Raw genomic sequence first — 27458 nt, 5'->3', positions numbered from 1 at the left:
GTACAACATACAAGCAAACATGAACAGGGAAAGCAACCTAAACTGAGATGGCAACTTAACCTGGAATGTAGAGAGAAAGTACATAGGAACAAGACGAGAGCTCATGCGGAATATACCAAAACAATGACCAGCAAACACAAAAGGAAGAGACAGAGTTTAAATAGACACACTAACAAAGGCTAAACAAGGATCAGGTAGAGCTAAAGGGTAGGAGACAGGAAACCAGTCTTTGAGTGTGACAGTAACCCAACACCCTACCCCACCCCCTCAACACGCAACTCCCGAAGCAAGAACAATCCGAAGTAGAGTGGCCAGAGAAGAAAGCAGGAACAAAAGAACGAGAGACAAATGAAGTACCAACACTAGAAGTAGACACAGTGGCTGACACAATGCGAGAGGTAGACACAGGAGTTGGGACAAGTCTTGGGGCATGACCACGGGCAGGGTTTGTGACAAGACCAGGGGCATGTACGAGACTTGGGACTAAACCATAGACAGGCACGGGGGTTGGGAGAGGTTGAGGGAAAAGGAGTGGGACTGCAAACCTGGTTGGGACAGGAGATTGGCACAGAGACAAGCAAGGAGAGTCCGGGCGGTCCAGAGGTGCGGCCACGATGTTCAGCGGTGGGTCCAGGAGGTCCAGATGCGCGGCCACGACGTTGAGTGGTGGGTCCGGGTGATCCGGAGGCGTGGCCACGGCATTCAGCAGCTGGTCTGGGAGGTCCAGAGGTGTGGCCATGGTGTTCAGCGGCAGGTCTGGAAGGTCCAGATGCTCAGCCACGACGTTCAAGGGTGGGTCCGGGAGTTCTGGAAGCATGGCCATGGTGTTCACTAGCGGGTCTGGGAGGTCCAGAGGGGTGGCCACTGCCTTCAGCGGCGGGTCCAGGAGGTCTGGCGACGTGGCCATGGCATTCAGCGGTGGGTGCAGGAGGCATGGCTATGGCATTCAACTGCAGATCTGGGAGATCTGGAGGTGTAGCTACAAGAACAGACCTGGTACAAGAAACAAGAACAGGCTGAGTGGCATCTCTGGAACATCTCAAAGGGAACTGGCTGGGTGTCGTCTCTCATGCCAGGACCCAACTAGGCAGAGGCCTCCACTATGCCGGAAACAGGATCAGGACAGAAGGCGGCATCCACTATGCTGCGAACAGGACCATGACGGGAGGCGACATCCACTATGCCAGGAACAGGAACTGGATCAGGATGGGTGGCGACTTTCTCGGGCACTAACAGGAACACAAACTGGCTGGGCGGCGTCTTCCACACCAGAGACAGGGGCAGGCTGGGCGGCATCTTCCACGCAGGAGACATGGACAGGCTGGGTGGCATCTTCCACACCAGAGACAGGGACAGCTGTGTGGTTTCCTCCACGCCAGAGACAGGGACTGGCTGGGTGGTCTCCTCTACACTGGAGACTCCCCCTGGGTGAGGTACCTGTAACATATTGCACAGACTGAGAAGCCTCTGAGAGTCTGCCAACCTGGGGCACAGGATCTAGCAGCCGGGTAGTTATCACACTCCTTGGGGCTTTTGGCTTTTGCCCACATGTGCTACAACAGTCCTTTGTCTGGGGAGCTGTGAGGATGGGTAATGGGGCACTGAGCTGGTCTGAGTTGACAGGGGATTTTCTAGATCTAGATGTGTTAGAGCAGCCACACCTCCAGACCTGAAGCTGACCGGCACAGATTCGTTGTCTACAGCAGATGTACTTCCTGACTCATCGCCTGCAGCCGCTGTATCTACAAATCAGCTGTCACTAGATGATGCAGTCCCTGACCCTCAGCCAGTCCATGTCTCCAATGTAAGAAACTCGGTCAGTTCTTGTCTCCAGCTTGAGACATGCCGCCCAGTCAGTCTCTGTCCCCGGTGTGAAAGACTCCGCCTTGTCAGTCCCTGTCTCCGGCGTAGAGGACACTGTCCTGTCAGTCCATGTCTCTGGCATAGTGGATACCATCCTGTCAGTTCTTGTCTTCAATGTAGTGAGAAATGCCGCCCTGCTAGTTCCTGTCTCCGGTGAGGAGGACATCGCTCTACCAGTCCCCATGCCTTGTGCCAGACCTGTACCTGTACTTTGTGCCAGGCCAGTCCCAGTGGCCACACCTTGAGGCGCTACTGTGCCCTTAATGGCTGCTTCATGTGGGCCTTAGGACTCCTGCTGCCACACCTCACGGACGGCCAGGACTCCCGAGCCTCTTTGTTGGCCTCCCGGACCCCAGTGACTCCTATGTTCATGCCCTGTGTTTCTCCAGTGACTCCTGTGCCCTCTGAGGCTGCTGAGTCAGCACCTATGACTAACCCCATGTTCCTCCCATCACCTGTTTTGGACACCGTTTGTTTGTAGTTGTGTATGTCCCAGTTCCTGTTGTGGTGCCAGTATCAGTCCCTTTGTCTGCATCTGTTTCAATCCATGTGCCCCTAACTGTATCTGTTCCAGGGCCAATGTCTGTCTATGTTCCTGTCCCTGTGTCATTTGTACAATCCCTAATCCATGTCCAGTCCCCCATTATATAGTGTTCTGTCATCTGCCTTGTCTCCCCATTCCCCATTTAGGTCACCTGAGTCTGCTTCTCATCCTGTGGTATCTCTAGCCCTGGTTCCTGGACTCACCCCTGATCTTCTGCCTGTTCACCACCCCCCATCCTCTCCTGTGTGTCCTTAGTGTGTCATCCTACTTAGTGTGTCATCCTTGGTTTTGCTCCTGCTTTAACTTGTCATCTTGCCATGCCTGCTACGCCAGTTCCTGATACACCCTGTGTTTTGCTGCCTCACTCAGCTCCTGTTTTATCCATGTTTCCTGTGCCTGTCTAGTCTTGTTTCTGTTCTTCCTTTGTTTACTTGTTTCTTCTTGCTTCCTTGTTTTTTTTTTGTTTTGTTTTTTATTCCACCCCTTGTTAGTATCTCCACCTGATATTGCAATGACCTGTGTCTTGTTAGTCAATTGTGAAGTCTTGCATTAAGTTTCTGAGCCATAGTTTATTATTCTTTGTTTCTCCTGGTTATTCAGATTTCTGTTTATGTCTTTGGATTACCATCTTTGCCTGTTCCCTCTCTGTTTTGGTTTGCCTTGTTGATTGCTTTCTGGATTAGACCTTCATGAGTATTTTGGATTATGTTTATGTGCTATCCCTGTTCTCTAATAAATTGCATCCACCCTCACACTGCAGTTGTTTCTGTCGTTGTTTATGATCTGAATGTTATAGCACTGCATGAATCATCAACACAAAACTATTTGACTTTTTGTAGAATGCTGTCTAGAAAGGTGACAGGGATAGGAACAACAGGGAAACTGAGAATTGACATAATTAACAGCTCTCACATCTTGAACAAAGCTCCACTCATCTTCATCTGGTTCCTTAATATGGGAGAGATGCTCTAGACTGCCAGGAAGAGGAATGAAAATACAATGCTCCTCAAGCAACAACTGTCAACAACTGAAGCAATATCAGCTAGATCTTCAGGTATAAGTGGGTACTGCTTAATTTTAGGAAGACATTTAGAAGGATTCACAGTAATCTTAACTGGAGTAGCAGAGGCTGGGAGGACCTTTCAGGGATGTCTGAGAGACAAAGGGAAGAAGGAGTTAAGACATGGAAACTGAGAAAGGCAATGGGAATTGTCATTGTCTACCCACATCTGGGTATTTGGGACCTCGAGGAAGATGCCTTCTGTGGATAATTCAGTTGTAGCATTCATGTTACTAATTCCTGATCTAAGACATTGATCGTGTTGCCTGATGTGAGGATTTGATGTTCAAAAAATAAAGGGTGTATCTAACAAAGCATAGTAGTAGACTGCTGGTTACAGGCAGCAATACCATCTATAGTAGGTAGCATGGGCTATACTACAGCAGGACACAGGGGCAGCACCTTCATTTGAGACAGGGTGCAGCAGAGGTGGCGCCCTCCATGGAGCAGGCATTGGAGCAGCATCCTTCTTGGCTCAGGGTACTGAATCACCAAAGGGAATCAGAAGGTTTATGAACATGATGGGTAAATCCAGGAGCTCTGGACTCGCACTCAGTCCAGGTAACTAGGCTGCCGACCTGCAAATCACCATGGCATCACTTTAGCTGCAGAAAGGCTCAGTAATGGCATGCTCAAGGAGGTAGGGTGTAGGGGTGGCTGTCTTTGCTGGGGACAGGGTGCAGTCTTCAGAAAGCATAGACAGGGTGGTGTCTTCAACACAGACAGGGCAGTTTTTTTCAACACCACTGACAACAGGAAAACATTCAAATGAAAACTGGGAATCGACTGGTGTGGACTTGGGCTCACATCTTGTTTTGTGGCATCGGTGACACTTTTGGCTATGTGAGCAGGATTCTCTGCCACAGCCTTTTTGTCCACCTAGGCCTCTAGGAGCATTGCCATGGGCAGTAGTCGGGAATGTAGGAAAGATGGGCTGTTGTCTACTTCAGGAGAGGCAGGGTCCTGAACGTCCTCATCTGGGTACTGGAAGTGAGTTAGCTGGAAGTGGGTTGCACTTAGCATTCTTCCATAGCAGCCAAATCTGCCTGAATCCTGGTGAACATGCATTCCCCTAAATATGTCGTATCCTCCAGGATACGATGCAGAGGACGAAGGTGATCCCAAACGCTGTGTGGCGCAGCATACAGGACCACTCAGAGGGCCGACCAATGAAAGTAAGTGAACAGAGGAAACATAGAGTCAGAGAGAAGAGCAGCAGGAAGCTCAGCTCTGAGTTTGAGCTTTGCATATTGGAGTCTTTTTATATTTAAAGAATATTACTAATATTACCAGTGTCACAAGTGCACCAATAATAGCAAAAGCTGTTAGCAAAACTCCCATAGTTTCCTCATAAGACAGATATTCAGTTTCCTTTCTTACACATTTATCCCTCTGTGCATTTGACCAATAGTCCTGATAGCACTGTTCACATTTAATAGAATCTGTTATGGAGTGAGACAGAAAATAATAAAAATGAGAAAAAGAGATTAGACACACAAGGATAATACACAGGAAATATAGTCAAATGAATACATTACAAATGTGACAGTTTAATGGCAATACTTTTGACAAGAATCGTGTATATCTCTTAAAACAAGGACAATAAATGAATTTTCAAAAAGTGGCTATGACTTTTAATCATGGCAGAAATAGTAACATTTTTCATTCCCCCTTTCTGGGTGTTTTTGTACCTGTTATATTACTGATCTCTCCTTCTGCACATGGTATACAGTCAAAGCAGCACACAGGCTTTCCTTTCTGTACAGCTTTTCTAGTACCCGGAGGGCAGTTTTTACTACACACTGATATTGGCACCTATGATCAAGGGAAACATTTAGCTGCCTGAACAAGGTTTAAAAGGTGCATACTTAACTACTTACTTCAAATTTGCATTGCAAGTCCATTATCCATACGAGTAGTCCTTTACTTAAGACAAAATTGCAAATCTTACCTTATTAATATTTTGTGCCCACACAATGGAAGACACATTTATTGTTAATCGGTTGTTAACATTGAACGTGGAGTCATACAGTCCAACAGTGACAAAGTCATGTTGATGTTCTTTATTTGTCTGCCAGTTTATGACCTCATATCTTGCAGCAGGGTCACCATTTATATCAAAATAAGCCTCTTCACCCTCTTTAGTTTTGAAATGCACCATTTTCAGCTGTTCAAGAAACTGAAAAAATAGATCACAGTTTATTTGGTGATGAGAATTATATTTAAAAAGCACAGCAAAGAGCACTCCATTGCCAATTAAATTATATAATTTTGGATGGATTGTTGAATTGGTGCTAAATGTTGGCTAAAAAGCTCAGTATGAAGTTCAAGAACAGGGTATTAACTTACTGTGAGAGAATCAGGCTGCTGTTTTGTTGGACATGTTTCTTTACATCCAAGAAGATCATGTAGGGTATGGGCAATAGCATAAACCCCTTTATACACATTATTAAAATATGGCATCAGGGACATGTCAGTAAACATGCTGTCAATTTCAGACAATTTCTCTTTTCCTGTGCACACTGGTGAGTCATCTGAATTATTCTGTACTTTATATTTACAATGAAATAATGTCTCCCAGTATTTAGTAAAAATGGCACTGCCTGCAGATTTCACTCGGTTTAAATCTAGAATGAACTCCTTTAAACCTTTCACTTCTGTTTTGGGGACAGCCAGTCCTATGGCTCCTTGCAGTATGTTGTTTTTGTCCAGTGTGGCCAAAACTGGATTTAAGATCCAAGCCTCAGTTCCTACCCACTGGTATCCAGTGATGTTGTGCTGAAAGAATACATCCAGCAAAATCTCTAAGTCTGAGGGGTCAACAAATCCCACTATCACTCGAGAAGTGGAGCTTTTGATGTGCTCGATGATTCTCGTAACTTTTTCCTGTGAGTAAGTTTTATAAAATGGAAGGGAATATTCTAAGCATATGTCCCATTGTTGTGCAACTTGAGTAAATGCAGCCATCCCACTGTTGCCATAGTCATCATCTCTTCTTATAGCCCCCACCCAGGTCCAGCCAAAGTGCCTGACCATTTCTGCCAGTGCTCTGCTCTGGTGGTAATCACTGGGAATAGTACGCAGAAATGAGGGATATTTCCTTTTGTCACTGAGACACTCACAGGTGGCACCGTGACTGATCTAAAAACAGATCACAGATACCTAGGCATTATGTTTCGCGATAAGTTTGATTGCACCAGCTACCGGCTATCATAATGACATTAAAACTTTACATCTGCATATCTTTAAAAACAATCACACGTGTTTTAATAGATATTTACAGTGATTGTTCATAATTGTTTAAATCCTTACTAAGGGAATGCTGAAAGGTCCAATACTCATTGCAACAGGCATGGACACTGATGAGAAGGTCTCTCCTATTATGGCTTGTACCTGACCTGGTTTTGTGCAAACCTCATCTGAGACTGTTTTCTCATTTCCATTAACAAGTGCCATAGCCACCTGAACCCCCACTGCTTTGGAAGTACAGGTGTCATAGATTTTATAGCCCAGTGAGACACCAGGCAGTAAAGAGGAACTGTTGTTGATCTCCTCTACTGCAAACATCACAGACTGTGAAGACTGTAAGGCTCTGACTTCAAGACTGGATAATAAAAGAAAAAATATTTAAAAATTTTAAAAGACATTATTTTAGGATAAAGTATTAAAGCTCCTTCAGTGATGTGTAATTCATTATCATGTAATATCTTAATATAATACATGTTCACACAGTGTGAAATGCTCATTTTCCTCTATTGCTTACCTTGTACACTTCACTGGAGGTGGTGGGACTACATAGGACGAGTCTGTGATCTCCCAACTGCCATGAAAAGAAAAAATCCCTCTTAACTATAATATCACCATCCTTTGATAGCTGTGGGTAGGCAGACTCTCCTTGCAGGATACAAGCAGTCCCATTAGATTTGGAGAAATTGATGATGGCTATTACCACATGTAAGAGAGCAAAGACAGGCTCCATCCACCTATCTACCTACAGAGTGGAGATAATGGTTGAGAAGCAGGTGTAATATTTCAGATGGATGAACAGGAAGAATATGTGGTATTTATATAGATGAAAAGGCAAATTCTCTATGGTAAAGCTTTACTGGTAGGTCAAAGTTAAAGGAGGTGTGACTTTGAAATGTGAGCAGAGTAGCCTGGTTTAACTGTGGATTAAGGTCGGCCTGTCAGATCTGTACCTGTAGATTGAATGAGATATGTCTCTGTACCAGATGCTTATGTTGTTACTTTAGTTTATAGTACAGTGTTTCATTTTATTTTTTTGTTTTTTTGTTGTTGTTTGTTTGTTTTTTTGTTAATAAGCACAACAGCTAACAGTTGGCTTGTCATATTAAAGTGATCTACCACACCTACCACAGTGATGACACATACATATGTATAAACCTCATCAGCACTGCTACGTCTGATACACTTATAGCAGGGCAACATCCTCTAATGTGCCTCTGAGATGTAACTGAAACTGTTGTAAAATGGTCTGCCATTCCACTAATATACAGTTAACAGTGGGCCTCTGTCGAGCTAATGAACAGTGATTAGGAGAGTTGAGGGTAGCTGATGAATTGTGCATGACAGATAGTTGGCAAGAGACATAGAGAGAAATGTTGGTAAAGGCTAGTTCCCTCCATAGAAATCCACATAGATCTTTGGCTACTGTCTATTTTATTTGTTGACATGATTACTAGAAACCAATATGTCTTCAGCTCCTTTAATGGATAATTCCTGTACTGATTTATTGTTCGATGATGGTATATTTGTGCAAAAGAATGAACCCAGGTTATCACAAACAGAACTGCCTTTTTCTTCAAAATCAAGGGTATTATGTAAAATAAGGTATTCTGTCAAATATGGTAAACTGTTAGCCTGTTAGTTAGTGGATCTTATAACAGTGCCAAGATCTTACAGGAACTGGATAACCTTCCTCAGCAGGAAGGTCTGAAGAGGAAGACTGTAATTCATAGACTGTATGTGAGCAATTGAATCAATTTTATTTAGAAAAAGTTAAGCAAGCTATTATTATATCTAGAGCTAAATGGCTTGAGTTTGATGAAAAGGGTTTTGCTTATTTCTTTAGTCTAAAAAAGAAATGATGTGAGATGAAAACGATTTCTAGTTCACTTGTTGAAAATGTCTGTATCTCTCATGAGAATCTTATTTCATCACCATACTTATTTTTAATAGCTGCAGAACTTCTAAACCTATTTGGGACTTACTGACATAGTAGGTATTAAACGGGAAGTTTTTTATCATATCTAAACACATAGACTATAAGGTGCACTAATTGAGTGGTAGAAATCAATTTCCTCAAAACTATTTTTAAAGGCTTTAAGTGGTAAAAAATAAAAAATAAATACAAAGGCTCACATTGAACAGTAAGGAGGCAGATGCATGTGCAGAGAAGGGCGAGATTTATTAGGAGCAAGTCCAGAGTTGTAGTCATTGGAGTAGTACAGGGCCATAGAGCCAGTACGGAGATTACGGGGATGTATTATAAACCAAAAAGCACAAGAAGGCAAACAAGGGAAACAGGCTATACCATAGGCTAGGAAACATGAAGGCTAGGATAAACAGTCAGACTAGGATACGCGGACTACAAACTTACGGGCATACAGATACGGGCTTGCAAAAAACATCAAAACATACATTAAAACATACATCCAAACAAACATTTCACCAAACATTCAAACATTGAACAGAGCAGACCCAGGGCACACGACAGGGTTTAAATACATAACTTAACAAGCTAGAAATGAGGGACAGATGTGGAAAATCAAATGAGGGGTGGAGAAAACAAAACGACAGAATGGAACTAAAATACACAAGACAGGTACCCACTTTTCACCCACTTTTCTTTGTGATGGTCATTGAATTTCTGCCATGATTGGGTTTGTTCTATTCTTATATTTGTTATAGATCTTATCAATGACCAGGGAACTATTAATTTTCAAGAGTTGATGGATAGAAAGACAATTCCCCTGGTAAGAAAAGATTATGATATGGTTATTACATGGCTCTTACATATTCCTCTCCATTTAATGAACTATTCCTTAAAGGAGACCTTTTATACCCCTTTTACACAGTACAGTTCCCAAGGGCCCTAATTAAATGTCTGAGACCACAAGGTTCAATCACCACAGCACCCTTCTCACCCTGTCAAAACAGCCCTGCTCAAAATGGCCAGTTTGAGTCCCTGTTTCTTTAAATGATAATGAGCTACTGGTCACCCTACCCCCTTCTTCTGAGGGGTTTACTGACACAAGTTCAGATTTGAGCTACCATCAAAAGTGTTGAGCATGAACCCTGGGAGAAACATGGCTACCACATAATACATAGCAGTGCAACCATGTTTGAACCAGAGTCAGACCCTGAGTTTGCTGTGAGGTCTGGTCATTCATTCTAGCAGCTACATACTCCCTAAAATATATACTTACACGCTGCAAACTGTGGCCATTTACCAAATTACAGAAGGTCAGTGCATTTTCCCCTAGTACAACAGGCTAACGTCACAAATCCCTGATTACCTGAGTGGAACATAACTGTAACTTTGTAACTTTCACTTTCACGTTATTGACATAAGATAACATTTCATCTTACTGACATTCAACTAACAAGCTCATAGCATTAATGTTGTTGTGGATTCTGTAACAAGCAATGCCAGTAACTTTCTATTTCTCTAATATATTACCTCAGCTATTAGCATGAGATTGTGCTAAATGGCTAAAGAAACACATGCATAATAATTTTTTTAAATACTTTTGCCACAACCAATTGTTATTCTGATTATTCTGTTTTGCCCATTCTTCCACCCATTATTGTTGACCTGCCTATGTCCCTGCATGGCCCTGGTAGGTAATTTTCTTGTGAATATTCCCTCTAAGTGTTGTTGCTTAATGGTATCCTTAGACTCTGGCCAGATGCATTAGCATTTCTTCCGTGGCCACAATAAAACACCATTGTAAGTCACTCTGAACAAGATCTACTAAATGATGTGAATGTAAATATAATGATATGAATTCTTTAAAAAAAAAGTATAGGGCAGTAAAGGCCATATTTCAAAATGATAAGTGTAGTGAGAAATAAAGCTGCCTCTCCTGTGGGGAACTGGGGTTCAATTCCTGCCAGGTCACGTGTTACACCAATAAGAGTTCTTGGGCAAGACAGTTATCTCATTTCATTCTTTTGTGGATGATTTATTGTAAAATCTGAACTGTACCAATGTTGCAGCAGATATATGCTTTATATAACAGTAAATGTATAAGTGTTCACTTTATAAAAAAGGCTAATCAATACCAAAGACCAGCCAGAGATACAAGTTTATTTATTGAAATTAGTGAAAAGGTACATTATGATCTATCATAGTTATTACAAGTGTGCTTTACACAGTTTAAGTTCTCTAAACATGGCCATATTAATAATAAATGATTTACTTAACTTGTGCTTTACCCATAAGTGGCTTTTTAGTGTTCTTCTCTGGTTTCATTATGATTATGTAACACTTTGGAAGGAATATGCAGAATAGTAAACCAAAACTGGAGGCCAAAATAGCAAATATCTCTATAGCTACAGTGAATTTTCCAGGCGAGCTGACATAAACTGGAATAAAGGTGATCCAAACTGCACAGAATATGAGCATGCTGAATGTGATGAATTTAGCTTCATTAAACTTATCAGGCAGCTTCCGTGCTAGAAAAGCCAAAAGAAAACATAAACTAGCTAGGAGTCCTATGTAACCCAGTACAGCCCAGAAACCGATGGATGAACCTAATTTACATTCTAGAATAATCTTTTCCTTGTAGACTTTGAGATTTCTGAAGGGAAAAGGAGGTGATATTATTAACCAAATCACACAAATAATGACCTGTATGAGAGTGAAAGCAAGAACACTGAGTCGCTGCTGTGGAGGCCCAAACCATTTCATGACATTACTGCCTGGAACTGTAGCCCTGAAGGCCATTAACACCACTATTGTTTTCCCCAGAACACAGGAGATGCAGAGGACGAAGGTGATCCCAAACGCTGTGTGGCGCAGCATACAGGACCACTCAGAGGGCTGACCAATGAAAGTAAGTGAACAGAGGAAACACAGAGTCAGAGAGAAGAGCAGCAGGAAGCTCAGCTCTGAGTTGTGGGCTTTCACAATTGGGGTATCTTTGTATCTATAGAATACAACTAATATTGCCAGTGTCATAAATGCACCAACCACAGAAACAATTGTTAGCAAAATTCCCATAGTTTCCTCATAAGACAGATATTCAGTTTCCTTCTTAATACATTCATTCCTTTGTGAGTTTGACCAGTAGTCTTGATAACATTGTTCACATTTGATAGAATCTGTTTTGGAGTAAGAAATAAAGTAAACAATACAATGAAATGTTCGATTCACAGGGAAAACAATCAGCTGAATACACTACATCTACTTACTCTCTTAAAACAAGGAGAATAACTTGGGTCTATAAGACTTTTAATCATTGTTGTAATCCCAATAATAATATTTTTTGTTTCTTATTTCTCTTTATTTAAGTACCTGTTATATTACTGATCTCTCCTTCTGCACATGGTATACAGTCAAAGCAGCAGACAGGCTTTCCTTTCTGCACAGCCTTCCTGGTGCCTGGAGGGCAGTTTTCACTGCACACAGATTTTGGGACCTATAATCAAGAGAAAATGTTCATTGACATTACAAGATAAAAGGTACCTAGTGAAAATGCTTTCTTCAACTTCACATTGCAAATATCATATCTATTTAAGGAGTTCTTTACTTAAGACCAAGGTGCAAATCTGACCTTATTAGTATTTTGTGCCCACACAATAGAAGGCACATTTAGAGTTAATCGCTTATGAACAGGGAAAGTGTAGTCATAAAGTCCAACAGTGACAAATTCATGGTGCTCTTCTGCACTTGTTTGCCAGTTTATGACCTCATATCTCGCAACAGGGTCACCATTTTTATCAAAATAAACCTCTTCACCCCCTTTAGTTTTGAATCGCACCATTTTAAGATGTTCTAGAAACTGATGAAATAGACCATTTTATTTGTTGGTAAAAGTTACATGGTTTAAGAGCAAGGTAAAGAATACTGCTTTGCCAATTAAAGTATAGCATTTTTGAATTTGTGCTAAGTGTGTGTTCCAAAGGTCACTATGAAGTACAGAAATAGTGTTAGAATAGACTACTTACTGTGAGAGGATCGAGCTGATTATTTGTTGAACATGTTTCTTTGCAGCCAAGAAGGTTATGTAGTGTATGAGCGATAGCATAAACACCTTTATACACATTATTGAAATATGGCATCAGGGACATGTCCACAAAGATGCTGTTAATTTCAGACAATTTCTCTTCTCCTGTGCATAATGATGAGTCCTCTGAATCATTCTGGACTGTATATTTACAATGAAATAATGTCTCCCAGTATTTAGTAAAAATTGCACTGCCTGCAGATTTCACTCTATTTAACTCTAGAATGAAATCATTGAGACCTGTCACCTCTATATTGGGGACAGCCAGCCCTATGGCTCCTTGCAATATGCTGTGCTTGTCCATTTTGGCCAGTTCTGGATCAACAATCCAGGCTTCGAACCCCACCCACTGGTATCCAATGATATTGTGCTCAAAAAATGCATCCAGCAAAATCTCTAAGTCCCCGGCATCAACAAATCCTACTATCACTCGAGAAGTGGAGCTTTTGATCTGCTCAATGATTCCCAAAACCTTTCCTTGTGAATAGGTGTTAAAAAATGGAAGCGAATATTCTAAGCATATGCCCAACTGCTCTGCAACTTCAGTAAATGCAGCCATCCCACTGTTGCCATAGTCATCATCTCTTCTTATTGCCCCCACCCAGGTCCAGCCAAAGTGCCTGACCATTTCTGCTATTGCTCTGCTTAGGTGGTAATCACTGGGAATAGTGCGTAAAAATGAGGGATATTTCCTTTTGTCACTGAGACACTCACAGGTTGCACCATGACTGATCTAAAACACATTTATACAGGTGTCTCAGGCATTATGTTTATATGCATTCTCATATTGATATATGCCATTAATGTTGGTAATAAGATTCATATTTCTTTTTCTAACCATTAAAATTACGTTTTAAAACACAATATGTTTATTACTTAAATTCTTACTAATGGAATGCTGAAAGGTCCAATACTCTTTGCCACAGCCATGGACACTGATGAGTATGTCTCTCCTATTATGGCTTGTACCTGGGCTGGTTTTGTGCAGAACTCATTTGAGACTGATTTCTCATTTCCATTAACAAGTGCCATAGCCACCTGAACCCCCACTGCTTTGGACATACAGGTGTCATAGATCTTATAGCCCAGTGAGACACCAGGCAGTAAAGAGGAACTGTTGTTGATCTCCTCTACTGCAAACATCAAGGACTGTGAATATTGTAAGGCTCTGACATCAAGACTGAATGATAAATGAAAAAATACAATGACATTATTTTACAATAAAAACTTGACTGATGTGCCATTCTTGATCATGTAACATTTTAGTATAATACACGTTCACACTTGCCTCTTCTGCTTACCTCGTACACTTCACTGGAGGTGGTTTGACCACATAGGATGAGTCTGTGATCTCCCAACTGCTATGAAAGGCAAAAATTCCTCCAACTATAATATCACCATACTTTGATAACTGTGGGAATGCAGACTCTCCTCGCAGGGTGCAGGCTGTCCCATTTGCTCTGGAAAAATTAATGATGGCCATTACTACATGCAAGAGAGCAAAGATAGGCTCCATCCAACTATCCACCTTTAATGGTTAATGGTTAAGAAAGTCTGACAGGTCTGATGTTTCAGTTCTTTGAACAGGAAGGATAAGTAGTATTTATGCTGGTAAAATGGCAAATACTCTATGGTGAAGTTTTACTGGTAGGTCAAAGGCAAAGGAGGCGTGACTCTGAAATGTAATCAGAGTAGAATGGTTTACCTGTGGATTAAAATCTGTCTGTGAAATCTGTACCTGTGCATTGAAAATCAGATCTCTCTCTGCACCAGCTGTTCATATTGCCACTCCATCTGTATATGTTACAATAAGTTGTTTTAAATTAAGCCAAACAGCTAGCCAGACACCTAGCCCACATATAATTTATTTGGTCTCGTGTTTTCAAATGCTCATGGCTGATTTACGTGTTCATTTCTTAACTTTGTTTGTCTTTTGGGAATAAATATATCTATTAAATACATTTTTATTAAATATAACACTTTCAATTGTATGATAAGCACACAGCTTAGTTAAACTGCTGTCAATCAACAAAAATTGCTAAACCTACAGTTTGAAACCAACTTAATTAGAAACATTTCTTGATTATAAACCCTATATGTGTCTTGTAAATATAGCCTATCTGTTTTTACCATGCACAGTTTGTATTAGCCAACCTCTAGCCCTCAAAGTGTAAGGAGTGGGAGGTGGAGAGTGAACACACTTGCGAAGTGATGACGCCACTAACTCTGGAAGCCATAATGAACTAACATGGATTGAATAGAATAAATAAATAATATGGTTAATAACAGATACAGACTAACAATACAGAATAAAATGAAGAACAAACAAGCTAACAGAAGAATAATTGGCTAACAGGGTGAGTGCGAGAACTAGGCAACAAAGGAACTAAACATTAAGGAAAGACTAAAGGAGAACAATGATGAGGTATAAAACTAGGACAAGTGGAGAGTACACTGAACCAGGCTACGGAAGAGACAAACAACAACCAAGACAAAAACATAACTCAAAAGAAAACCAGACAACGCTTGTGTATATAAAAAGTGGAAGAGAAACCTAAACAGAAGCAAACTGATGGGAGAACATCTTATGAGGAAAGAGCGGACTCAGACAAGCGAATACTAACAGGGAAAGCAACGTATATGAAAACAGAGAGAAAGTACAACATACAAGCAAACATGAACAGGGAAAGCAACCTAAACTGAGATGGCAACTTAACCTGGAATGTAGAGAGAAAGTACATAGGAACAAGACGAGAGCTCATGCGGGATATACCAAAACAATGACCAGCAAACACAAAAGGAAGAGACAGGGTTTAAATAGACACACTAACAAAGGCTAAACAAGGATCAGGTAGAGCTAAAGGGTAGGAGACAGGAACCAGTCTTTGAGTGTGACAGTAACCCAACACCCTACCCCACCCCCTCAACACGCAACTCCCGAAGCAAGAACAATCCGAAGTAAGAGTGGCCAGAGAAGAAAGCAGGAACAAAAGAACGAGAGACAAATGAAGTACCAACACTAGAAGTAGACACAGTGGCTGACACAATGCGAGAGGTAGACACAGGAGTTGGGACAAGTCTTGGGGCATGACCACGGGCAGGGTTTGTGACAAGACCAGGGGCATGTACGAGACTTGGGACTAAACCATAGACAGGCACGGGGGTTGGGAGAGGTTGAGGGAAAAGGAGTGGGACTGCAAACCTGGTTGGGACAGGAGATTGGCACAGAGACAAGCAAGGAGAGTCCGGGCAGTCCAGAGGTGCGGCCACGATGTTCAGCGGTGGGTCCAGGAGGTCCAGATGCGCGGCCACGACGTTGAGTGGTGGGTCCGGGTGATCCGGAGGCGTGGCCACGGCATTCAGCAGCTGGTCTGGGAGGTCCAGAGGTGTGGCCATGGTGTTCAGCGGCAGGTCTGGAAGGTCCAGATGCTCAGCCACGACGTTCAACGGTGGGTCCAGGAGTTCTGGAAGCATGGCCATGGCGTTCACTAGCGGGTCTGGGAGGTCCAGAGGGGTGGCCACTGCCTTCAGCGGCGGGTCCAGGAGGTCTGGCGACGTGGCCATGGCATTCAGCGGTGGGTGCAGGAGGCATGGCTATGGCATTCAACTGCAGATCTGGGAGATCTGGAGGTGTAGCTATAAGAACAGACCTGGTACAGGAAACAAGAACAGGCTGAGTGGCATCTCTGGAACATCTCAAAGGGAACTGGCTGGGTGTCGTCTTTCATGCCAGGACCCAACTAGGCAGAGGCCTCCACTATGCCGGAAACAGGATCAGGACAGAAGGCGGCATCCACTATGCTGGGAACAGGACCATGACGGGAGGCGACATCCACTATGCCAGGAACAGGAACTGGATCAGGATGGGTGGCGACTTTCTCGGGCACTAACAGGAACACAAACTGGCTGGGCGGCGTCTTCCACACCAGAGACAGGGGCAGGCTGGGCGGCATCTTCCACGCAGGAGACATGGACAGGCTGGGTGGCATCTTCCACACCAGAGACAGGGACAGCTGTGTGGTTTCCTCCACGCCAGAGACAGGGACTGGCTGGGTGGTCTCCTCTACACTGGAGACTCCCCCTGGGTGAGGTACCTGTAACATATTGCACAGACTGAGAAGCCTCTGAGAGTCTGCCAACCTGGGGCACAGGATCTAGCAGCCGGGTAGTTATCACACTCCTTGGGGCTTTTGGCTTTTGCCCACATGTGCTACAACAGTCCTTTGTCTGGGGAGCTGTGAGGATGGGTAATGGGGCACTGAGCTGGTCTGAGTTGACAGGGGATTTTCTAGATCTAGATGTGTTAGAGCAGCCACACCTCCAGACCTGAAGCTGACCAGCACAGATTCGTTGTCTACAGCAGATGTACTTCCTGACTCATCGCCTGCAGCCGCTGTATCTACAAATCAGCTGTCACTAGATGATGCAGTCCCTGACCCTCAGCCAGTCCATGTCTCCAATGTAAGAAACTCGGTCAGTTCTTGTCTCCAGCTTGAGACATGCCGCCCAGTCAGTCTCTGTCCCCGGTGTGAAAGACTCCGCCTTGTCAGTCCCTGTCTCCGGCGTAGAGGACACTGTCCTGTCAGTCCATGTCTCTGGCATAGTGGATACCATCCTGTCAGTTCTTGTCTTCAATGTAGTGAGAAATGCCGCCCTGCTAGTTCCTGTCTCCGGTGAGGAGGACATCGCTCTACCAGTCCCCATGCCTTGTGCCAGACCTGTACCTGTACTTTGTGCCAGGCCAGTCCCAGTGGCCACACCTTGAGGCGCTACTGTGCCCTTAATGGCTGCTTCATGTGGGCCTTAGGACTCCTGCTGCCACACCTCACGGACGGCCAGGACTCCCGAGCCTCTTTGTTGGCCTCCCGGACCCCAGTGACTCCTATGTTCATGCCCTGTGTTTCTCCAGTGACTCCTGTGCCCTCTGAGGCTGCTGAGTCAGCACCTATGACTAACCCCATGTTCCTCCCATCACCTGTTTTGGACACCGTTTGTTTGTAGTTGTGTATGTCCCAGTTCCTGTTGTGGTGCCAGTATCAGTCCCTTTGTCTGCATCTGTTTCAATCCATGTGCCCCTAACTGTATCTGTTCCAGTGCCAATGTCTGTCTATGTTCCTGTCCCTGTGTCATTTGTACAATCCCTAATCCATGTCCAGTCCCCCATTATATAGTGTTCTGTCATCTGCCTTGTCTCCCCATTCCCCATTTAGGTCACCTGAGTCTGCTTCTCATCCTGTGGTATCTCTAGCCCTGGTTCCTGGACTCACCCCTGATCTTCTGCCTGTTCACCACCCCCCATCCTCTCCTGTGTGTCCTTAGTGTGTCATCCTACTTAGTGTGTCATCCTTGGTTTTGCTCCTGCTTTAACTTGTCATCTTGCCATGCCTGCTACGCCAGTTCCTGATACACCCTGTGTTTTGCTGCCTCACTCAGCTCCTGTTTTATCCATGTTTCCTGTGCCTGTCTAGTCTTGTTTCTGTTCTTCCTTTGTTTACTTGTTTCTTCTTGCTTCCTTGTTTTTTTTTTTGTTTTGTTTTTTATTCCACCCCTTGTTAGTATCTCCACCTGATATTGCAATGACCTGTGTCTTGTTAGTCAATTGTGAAGTCTTGCATTAAGTTTCTGAGCCATAGTTTATTATTCTTTGTTTCTCCTGGTTATTCAGATTTCTGTTTATGTCTTTGGATTACCATCTTTGCCTGTTCCCTCTCTGTTTTGGTTTGCCTTGTTGATTGCTTTCTGGATTAGACCTTCATGAGTATTTTGGATTATGTTTATGTGCTATCCCTGTTCTCTAATAAATTGCATCCACCCTCACACTGCAGTTGTTTCTGTCGTTGTTTATGATCTGAATGTTATAGCACTGCATGAATCATCAACACAAAACTATTTGACTTTTTGTAGAATGCTGTCTAGAAAGGTGACAGGGATAGGAACAACAGGGAAACTGAGAATTGACATAATTAACAGCTCTCACATCTTGAACAAAGCTCCACTCATCTTCATCTGGTTCCTTAATATGGGAGAGATGCTCTAGACTGCCAGGAAGAGGAATGAAAATACAATGCTCCTCAAGCAACAACTGTCAACAACTGAAGCAATATCAGCTAGATCTTCAGGTATAAGTGGGTACTGCTTAATTTTAGGAAGACATTTAGAAGGATTCACAGTAATCTTAACTGGAGTAGCAGAGGCTGGGAGGACCTTTCAGGGATGTCTGAGAGACAAAGGGAAGAAGGAGTTAAGACATGGAAACTGAGAAAGGCAATGGGAATTGTCATTGTCTACCCACATCTGGGTATTTGGGACCTCGAGGAAGATGCCTTCTGTGGATAATTCAGTTGTAGCATTCATGTTACTAATTCCTGATCTAAGACATTGATCGTGTTGCCTGATGTGAGGATTTGATGTTCAAAAAATAAAGGGTGTATCTAACAAAGCATAGTAGTAGACTGCTGGTTACAGGCAGCAATACCATCTATAGTAGGTAGCATGGGCTATACTACAGCAGGACACAGGGGCAGCACCTTCATTTGAGACAGGGTGCAGCAGAGGTGGCGCCCTCCATGGAGCAGGCATTGGAGCAGCATCCTTCTTGGCTCAGGGTACTGAATCACCAAAGGGAATCAGAAGGTTTATGAACATGATGGGTAAATCCAGGAGCTCTGGACTCGCACTCAGTCCAGGTAACTAGGCTGCCGACCTGCAAATCACCATGGCATCACTTTAGCTGCAGAAAGGCTCAGTAATGGCATGCTCAAGGAGGTAGGGTGTAGGGGTGGCTGTCTTTGCTGGGGACAGGGTGCAGTCTTCAGAAAGCATAGACAGGGTGGTGTCTTCAACACAGACAGGGCAGTTTTTTTCAACACCACTGACAACAGGAAAACATTCAAATGAAAACTGGGAATCGACTGGTGTGGACTTGGGCTCACATCTTGTTTTGTGGCATCGGTGACACTTTTGGCTATGTGAGCAGGATTCTCTGCCACAGCCTTTTTGTCCACCTAGGCCTCTAGGAGTATTGCCATGGGCAGTAGTCGGGCATGTAGGAAAGATGGGCTGTTGTCTACTTCAGGAGAGGCAGGGTCCTGAACGTCCTCATCTGGGTACTGGAAGTGAGTTAGCTGGAAGTGGGTTGCACTTAGCGTTCTTCCATAGCAGCCAAATCTGCCTGAATCCTGGTGAACATGCATTCCCCTAAATATGTCGTATCCTCCAAAGAGCAGGACACTTTGTCCCCAGGCCGAGTCCAGGCATGTCAAGTTTGAGGCACCTAGGGTGCACAGCTAGTTAGCAGATCCCAAGAATGTTACTTTGATTTCCCAGTTCAAATGTGCTTGGCTTGTTTAGGCAAATTAAAGGGTTGCAGTCAGCTGACCTTCAGTGTCAGCGTTTGCCATCTCTAAGGTCAACTATATGCCTGCCAAGTTTTTCAATTAATTACATTTTTTTTTTTCCTTACCTGGCAGTGGGTCTGGTGGCTCTGTACCAATGGTGCACTTTATGGTAATTGCACCATAAAAAAACTATAAATGGGAGATGCAATACAGGTGTTGCATGGCAGGAGCTGGACTTGGGAGAAGAACCTGAACAGAGACAGGAATGTAAACACAGGTAGGAGTGGAGACACTGCAGGGGAAAATACAAAGAAGGGCCTAGGGCTATGACTGGGGACTGAGCAACAGGAAGAATAGGGTACTGGGAACCAGGAGACTGAACCATGGGAACAAAGGCAGAGACAGCAACAGGAACTGGGACGCTCACAAATACAGGGACTGACATGGAGGCTGAGATAGTAATGGAAAAAGCAAAAGTGACAGGCACATGGCCAAACATGGTGACATGGTCAAACACACAACCTGTAATGGCAAACCATAGAGACACAGTGGAATTAGAAGCCTAGGGACCAGACAGGACCAGACTGGTTTGGCAGCAGATAGGGGAATAGAACAATTAGAGTTGGGGAGCATAATGGGTAGGAAACTGTGTAGGAAACTGGATGGATGGCAGCTCATGCAACCCTAGAGATGTGGTAGCTGGCCAGTCCGGTGGGTCCAGCACCAGTGGCACCGTCATGGTATTCATGGTACTGCAATGCCCTCTTGGAAGCAGGGCATGGAAGAGGAAGCACTCTCCTGGGAGCTTAGACAGCAGACAAGGCTGTGTTTTGTGCAGGGGCCACATACTTCTTGGCACTGTATGCTTTAGCAGCACTGATGACAGCAAACATAGATGTATATTTTTATCATCCCTGCTTCCGCCAGATAACCATTGCTAGCCCCTTTCATTGGTCCTTTATTTTCCACTGCTTCCTACTCACTAGTTGTTCCTAGTCATATCCTTCTTACTGATAGTTTAATTGTTCTTACCTATTGTTTATTTTGTTCTTGTTATGCTGGCCAATGCTGACCAGAGGAAGTTTTGGTTCCACTCAAGGTTTCTTGGTCATTTTTCCTCACCAATGTTGCACTTGGCTTTCCTAAAGATGTTTTGTGACAATTCTGTTGTAAACGTGCTATAAAATAAATATTATATAATTTTATTTGAAGCTCCTTTTAAACAGACCAATTTGAAATATTTCAAATCCCCGCCTGTCAGTTGTTGTTTTTTTGACTAACTTGTTGATGTTGTAACATCTTTGGGGATAAATTGCTCAAAGAGCATAAAATAATATTTTGACAGACCTTTTGACTTCTTTTCAGATTTCAGGTGTGGCAGAGATCTACTAGACATTTCATGTTTCTGTTGCTACTCATTGTTTCTGTACTTTGAAGTCACTAAAACAATTCACTAATGCAACAGTTTTTTGTTTTTTTTTCTGTAACAACATAAACTTTGTTTTCTGAGTCCTAGTAAGACCTATTGCATTGACATCAGTTTGAACATATTTTGCTAAATCAAATTTAATAATTGTTTGTAATGACCAAACATGCATATAATACATACAATGCCTTTGTAATTTATTTTAAGCACACAGAGGGATAGTCCAGAGGAGGGGCTATTGAGAGAGATTTGGATAGAGAGCATGGCATTGAATGTAGAGAGTGAAAGGCTTTCATTGGGTATGGTGAAAATTAGAAAAAACAACAACTGAATATTGGTTACAGCAACTGCCATTGCACATAATATAGAAAAAAGAAAGTCTTCCAGAGCATAATCTGCTAGAACATAATCTACACCTTATTTACCTCTGATGCTTGTCAGATGGAGTAATGTTTATGAGATCAAGTCTTTCTAAGTCTTTCTGTGCCTGCGTAAACCCATCATACTGACACACTATGGTGCTCCTTTTATACAGTGACTTCCCCTGGTAAAATGTGTTATCTATGAACATAGTGTATTTGATTTACTTTTGTTGTTTATGTTTGAATTAAATTTGTAACTTGAATTATATATATATATATATATATATATATAACAATATGTGTGTGTGTGTGTGTAACTTGAATAGTATAAGTTGATAATAAACTAAATGAATTAAAATAAGAAATAGATAAACGTGTGCGCGAATCAAGTTGCTAAATCCATCTACTTAATGTCATGAGGTTTGTTACCTATTAAACAGTTACACATATTTTTTTGAGATTAAGCTTTTAACTGGTCCACAATAATAGTGAATATAAACCATTAGTTCACTCAATTATTTTGTAAATGGTTTTCTCTAAAATGTGAATCAGAATAATAAAGATGCAGTCAAATGACCATAATAACAGTAAACATTTAGATTATTAGCTCAGTTAATTGTCATTTTACCAATAAGTTGTTTTTTAGTGTTCTTCTCTGGTTTCAGTATGATTATGTAACACTTTGGAAGAAATATACAGAATAGCAAACCAAAGCTTGAGGCCAGAATAGCAAAAATCTCCACAGCTACAGTGAATTTTCCAGGAGAGCTGACATAAGATGGAATAAAGGTTATCCAAACTGCACAGAATATGAGCATGCTGAAAATGATGAATTTGGCTTCATTAAAGTTATCAGGCAACTTCCGTGCTAGAAAGGCCAAGAAAAAACATAACAGAGCCAGGAATCCTATATAACCCAGTACAGCCCAGAAACCTATGGATGAGCCTAAATGACATTCTAGAATAATCTTGTCCTTGTATACTTTCAGATTTTTGAAGGGAAAAGGAGGGGAAATAAATAGCCAAAGCACACAAATAAGGACCTGTATGAGAGTAAAGGAAAAGACACTGAATCTCTGCTGTGGAGGCCCAAACCATTTCATGACATTACTGCCTGGACGTCTAGCCCTGAAGGCCATTAAAACCACTATTGTTTTGCCCAGAACACAGGAGATGCAGAGGACGAAGGTGATCCCAAACGCTGTGTGGCGCAGCATACAGGACCACTCAGAGGGCCGACCAATGAAAGTAAGTGAACAGAGGAAACATAGAGTCAGAGAGAAGAGCAGCAGGAAGCTCAGCTCTGAGTTGTGAGCTTTGACTATTGGAGTCTTTTTATATTTAAAGAATATTACTAATATTACCAGTGTCACAAGTGCACCAATAATAGCAAAAGCTGTTAGCAAAACTCCCATAGTTTCCTCATAAGACAGATATTCAGTTTCCTTTCTTACACATTTATCCCTCTGTGCATTTGACCAATAGTCCTGATAGCACTGTTCACATTTAATAGAATCTGTTATGGAGTGAGACAGAAAATAATAAAAATGAGAAAAAGAGAGATTAGACACACAAGGATAATACACAGGAAAAATAGTCAAATGAATACATTACAAATGTGACAGTTTAATGGCAATACTTTTGACAAGAATCGTGTATATCTCTTAAAACAAGGACAATAAATGAATTTTCAAAAAGTGGCTATGACTTTTAATCATGGCAGAAATAGTAACATTTTTCATTCCCCCTTTCTGGGTGTTTTTGTACCTGTTATATTACTGATCTCTCCTTCTGCACATGGTATACAGTCAAAGCAGCACACAGGCTTTCCTTTCTGTACAGCTTTTCTAGTACCTGGAGGGCAGTTTTTACTACACACTGATATTGGCACCTATGATCAAGGGAAACATTTAGCTGCCTGAACAAGATTTAAAAGGTGCATACTTAACTACTTACTTCAAATTTGCATTGCAAGTCCATTATACATACGAGTAGTCCTTTACTTAAGACAAAATTGCAAATCTTACCTTATTAATATTTTGTGCCCACACAATGGAAGACACATTTATTGTTAATCGGTTGTTAACATTGAACGTGGAGTCATACAGTCCAACAGTGACAAAGTCATGTTGATGTTCTTTATTTGTCTGCCAGTTTATGACCTCATATCTTGCAGCAGGGTCACCATTTATATCAAAATAAACCTCTTCACCCTCTTTAGTTTTGAAATGCACCATTTTCAACTGTTCAAGAAACTGAAAAAATAGATCACAGTTTATTTGGTGATGAGAATTATATTTAAAAAGCACAGCAAAGAGCACTCCATTGCCAATTAAATTATATAATTTTGGATGGATTGTTGAATTGGTGCTAAATGTTGGCTAAAAAGCTCAGTATGAAGTTCAAGAACAGGGTATTAACTTACTGTGAGAGAATCAGGCTGCTGTTTTGTTGGACATGTTTCTTTACATCCAAGAAGATCATGTAGGGTATGGGCAATAGCATAAACCCCTTTATACACATTATTAAAATATGGCATCAGGGACATGTCAGTAAACATGCTGTCAATTTCAGACAATTTCTCTTTTCCTGTGCACACTGGTGAGTCATCTGAATTATTCTGTACTTTATATTTACAATGAAATAATGTCTCCCAGTATTTAGTAAAAATGGCACTGCCTGCAGATTTCACTCGGTTTAAATCTAGAATGAACTCCTTTAAACCTTTCACTTCTGTTTTGGGGACAGCCAGTCCTATGGCTCCTTGCAGTATGTTGTTTTTGTCCAGTGTGGCCAAAACTGGATTTAAGATCCAAGCCTCAGTTCCTACCCACTGGTATCCAGTGATGTTGTGCTGAAAGAATACATCCAGCAAAATCTCTAAGTCTGAGGGGTCAACAAATCCCACTATCACTCGAGAAGTGGAGCTTTTGATGTGCTCGATGATTCTCGTAACTTTTTCCTGTGAGTAAGTTTTATAAAATGGAAGGGAATATTCTAAGCATATGTCCCATTGTTGTGCAACTTGAGTAAATGCAGCCATCCCACTGTTGCCATAGTCATCATCTCTTCTTATAGCCCCCACCCAGGTCCAGCCAAAGTGCCTGACCATTTCTGCCAGTGCTCTGCTCTGGTGGTGATCACTGGGAATAGTACGCAGAAATGAGGGATATTTCCTTTTGTCACTGAGACACTCACAGGTGGCACCGTGACTGATCTAAAAACAGATCACAGATACCCTAGGCATTATGTTTCGCGATAAGTTTGATTGCACCAGCTACCGGCTATCATAATGACATTAAAACTTTACATCTGCATATCTTTAAAAACAATCACACATGTTTTAATAGATATTTACAGTGATTGTTCATAATTGTTTAAATCCTTACTAAGGGAATGCTGAAAGGTCCAATACTCATTGCAACAGGCATGGACACTGATGAGAAGGTCTCTCCTATTATGGCTTGTACCTGACCTGGTTTTGTGCAAACCTCATCTGAGACTGTTTTCTCATTTCCATTAACAAGTGCCATAGCCACCTGAACCCCCACTGCTTTGGAAGTACAGGTATCATAGATCTTATAGCCCAGTGAGACACCAGGCAGTAAAGAGGAACTGTTGTTGATCTCCTCTACTGCAAACATCACAGACTGTGAAAACTGTAAGGCTCTGACTTCAAGACTGGATAATAAAAGAAAAAATATTCAAAAATTTTAAAAGACATTATTTTAGGATAAAGTATTAAAACTCCTTCAGTGATGTGTAATTCATTATCATGTAATATTTTAATATAATACATGTTCACACAGTGTGAAATGCTCATTTTCCTCTGTTGCTTACCTTGTACACTTCACTGGAGGTGGTGGGACTACATAGGATGAGTCTGTGATCTCCCAACTGCCATGAAAAGAAAAAATCCCTCCAACTATAATATCACCATCCTTTGATAGCTGTGGGTAGGCAGACTCTCCTTGCAGGATACAAGCAGTCCCATTAGATTTGGAGAAATTGATGATGGCTATTACCACATGTAAGAGAGCAAAGACAGGCTCCATCCACCTATCTACCTACAGACTGGAGATAATGGTTGAGAAGCAGGTGTAATATTTCAGATGGATGAACAGGAAGAATATGTGGTATTTATATAGATGAAAAGGCAAATTCTCTATGGTAAAGCTTTACTGGTAGGTCAAAGTTAAAGGAGGTGTGACTTTGAAATGTGAGCAGAGTAGCCTGGTTTAACTGTGGATTAAGGTCGGCCTGTCAGATCTGTACCTGTAGATTGAATGAGATATGTCTCTGTACCAGATGCTTATGTTGTTACTTTAGTTTATAGTACAGTGTTTCATTTTATTTTTTTGTTTTTTTGTTGTTGTTTGTTTGTTTTTTTGTTAATAAGCACAACAGCTAACAGTTGGCTTGTCATATTAAAGTGATCTACCACACCTACCACAGTGATGACACATACATATGTATAAACCTCATCAGCACTGCTACGTCTGATACACTTATAGCAGGGCAACATCCTCTAATGTGCCTCTGAGATGTAACTGAAACTGTTGTAAAATGGTCTGCCATTCCACTAATATACAGTTAACAGTGGGCCTCTGTCGAGCTAATGAACAGTGATTAGGAGAGTTGAGGGTAGCTGATGAATTGTGCATGACAGATAGTTGGCAAGAGACATAGAGAGAAATGTTGGTAAAGGCTAGTTCCCTCCATAGAAATCCACATAGATCTTTGGCTACTGTCTATTTTATTTGTTGACATGATTACTAGAAACCAATATGTCTTCAGCTCCTTTAATGGATAATTCCTGTACTGATTTATTGTTCGATGATGGTATATTTGTGCAAAAGAATGAACCCAGGTTATCACAAACAGAACTGCCTTTTTCTTCAAAATCAAGGGTATTATGTAAAATATGGTATTCTGTCAAATATGGTAAACTGTTAGCCTGTTAGTTAGTGGATCTTATAACAGTGCCAAGATCTTACAGGAACTGGATAACCTTCCTCAGCAGGAAGGTCTGAAGAGGAAGACTGTAATTCATAGACTGTATGTGAGCAATTGAATCAATTTTATTTAGAAAAAGTTAAGCAAGCTATTATTATATCTAGAGCTAAATGGCTTGAGTTTGATGAAAAGGGTTTTGCTTATTTCTTTAGTCTAAAAAAGAAATGATGTGAGATGAAAACGATTTCTAGTTCACTTGTTGAAAATGTCTGTATCTCTCATGAGAATCTTATTTCATCACCATACTTATTTTTAATAGCTGCAGAACTTCTAAACCTATTTGGGACTTACTGACATAGTAGGTATTAAACGGGAAGTTTTTTATCATATCTAAACACATAGACTATAAGGTGCACTAATTGAGTGGTAGAAATCAATTTCCTCAAAACTATTTTTAAAGGCTTAAAGTGGTAAAAAATAAAAAATAAATACAAAGGCTTACATTGAGCAGTAAGGAGGCAGATGCATGTGCAGAGAAGGGCGAGATTTATTAGGAGCAAGTCCAGAGTTGTAGTCAATGGAGTAGCACAGGGCCATAGAGCCAGTACGGAGATTACGGGGATGTATTATAAACCAAAAAGCACAAGAAGGCAAAC

General features: G+C 41.9%; 2 protein-coding genes across 2 annotated transcripts; both read right to left on the bottom strand.

Moving 5' to 3' along the window:
* Nucleotides 1-10908: 10908 nt before the first annotated feature.
* On the bottom strand, nucleotides 10909-14237 carry LOC118241157 (extracellular calcium-sensing receptor-like). Its single transcript, XM_035525115.1, has 6 exons — nucleotides 14023-14237; nucleotides 13610-13901; nucleotides 12663-13454; nucleotides 12269-12496; nucleotides 12010-12133; nucleotides 10909-11816 (listed from the first exon to the last, which is right to left on the bottom strand). Exons 1-6 carry the CDS (start codon nucleotides 14235-14237, stop codon nucleotides 10909-10911), a joined length of 2559 nt encoding a protein of 852 aa, XP_035381008.1.
* Nucleotides 14238-22454: 8217 nt separating this feature from the next.
* LOC118241229 (extracellular calcium-sensing receptor-like) lies at nucleotides 22455-25901 on the bottom strand. Its single transcript, XM_035525465.1, has 6 exons — nucleotides 25687-25901; nucleotides 25236-25527; nucleotides 24272-25063; nucleotides 23874-24101; nucleotides 23614-23737; nucleotides 22455-23362 (listed from the first exon to the last, which is right to left on the bottom strand). The coding sequence occupies exons 1-6, from the start codon at nucleotides 25899-25901 to the stop codon at nucleotides 22455-22457; spliced, it is 2559 nt and encodes an 852-aa protein (XP_035381358.1).
* Nucleotides 25902-27458: the final 1557 nt, after the last annotated feature.

This window comes from Electrophorus electricus, chromosome 4 (assembly GCF_013358815.1).
Source record: "Electrophorus electricus isolate fEleEle1 chromosome 4, fEleEle1.pri, whole genome shotgun sequence".
NCBI lineage: Eukaryota > Metazoa > Chordata > Actinopteri > Gymnotiformes > Gymnotidae > Electrophorus > Electrophorus electricus.
Note: the sequence above shows the minus strand (reverse complement) of the source record. Positions and strands in the feature narration are given on the sequence as shown.

Excerpts from the sequence above, each read along its gene's own strand:
- LOC118241157 (XM_035525115.1), bottom strand. The coding sequence starts at position 14,237 with ATGGAGCCTATCTTTGCTCTCTTGCATGTAGTAATGGCCATCATTAAT. Across the intron at positions 12,497-12,662 it reads ATCAGCTCGATCCTCTCACA|TTTCTAGAACATCTTAAAAT; the intron begins GTAAGTAGTCTA and ends CTATTTCATCAG. Across the intron at positions 12,134-12,268 it reads GGGCACAAAATACTAATAAG|GTCCCAAAATCTGTGTGCAG; the intron begins GTCAGATTTGCA and ends TCTTGATTATAG.
- LOC118241229 (XM_035525465.1), bottom strand. The coding sequence starts at position 25,901 with ATGGAGCCTGTCTTTGCTCTCTTACATGTGGTAATAGCCATCATCAAT. Across the intron at positions 25,064-25,235 it reads GACCTTTCAGCATTCCCTTA|ATCAGTCACGGTGCCACCTG; the intron begins GTAAGGATTTAA and ends ATCTGTTTTTAG. Across the intron at positions 23,363-23,613 it reads AGAGATCAGTAATATAACAG|ATTCTATTAAATGTGAACAG; the intron begins GTACAAAAACAC and ends ACTCCATAACAG.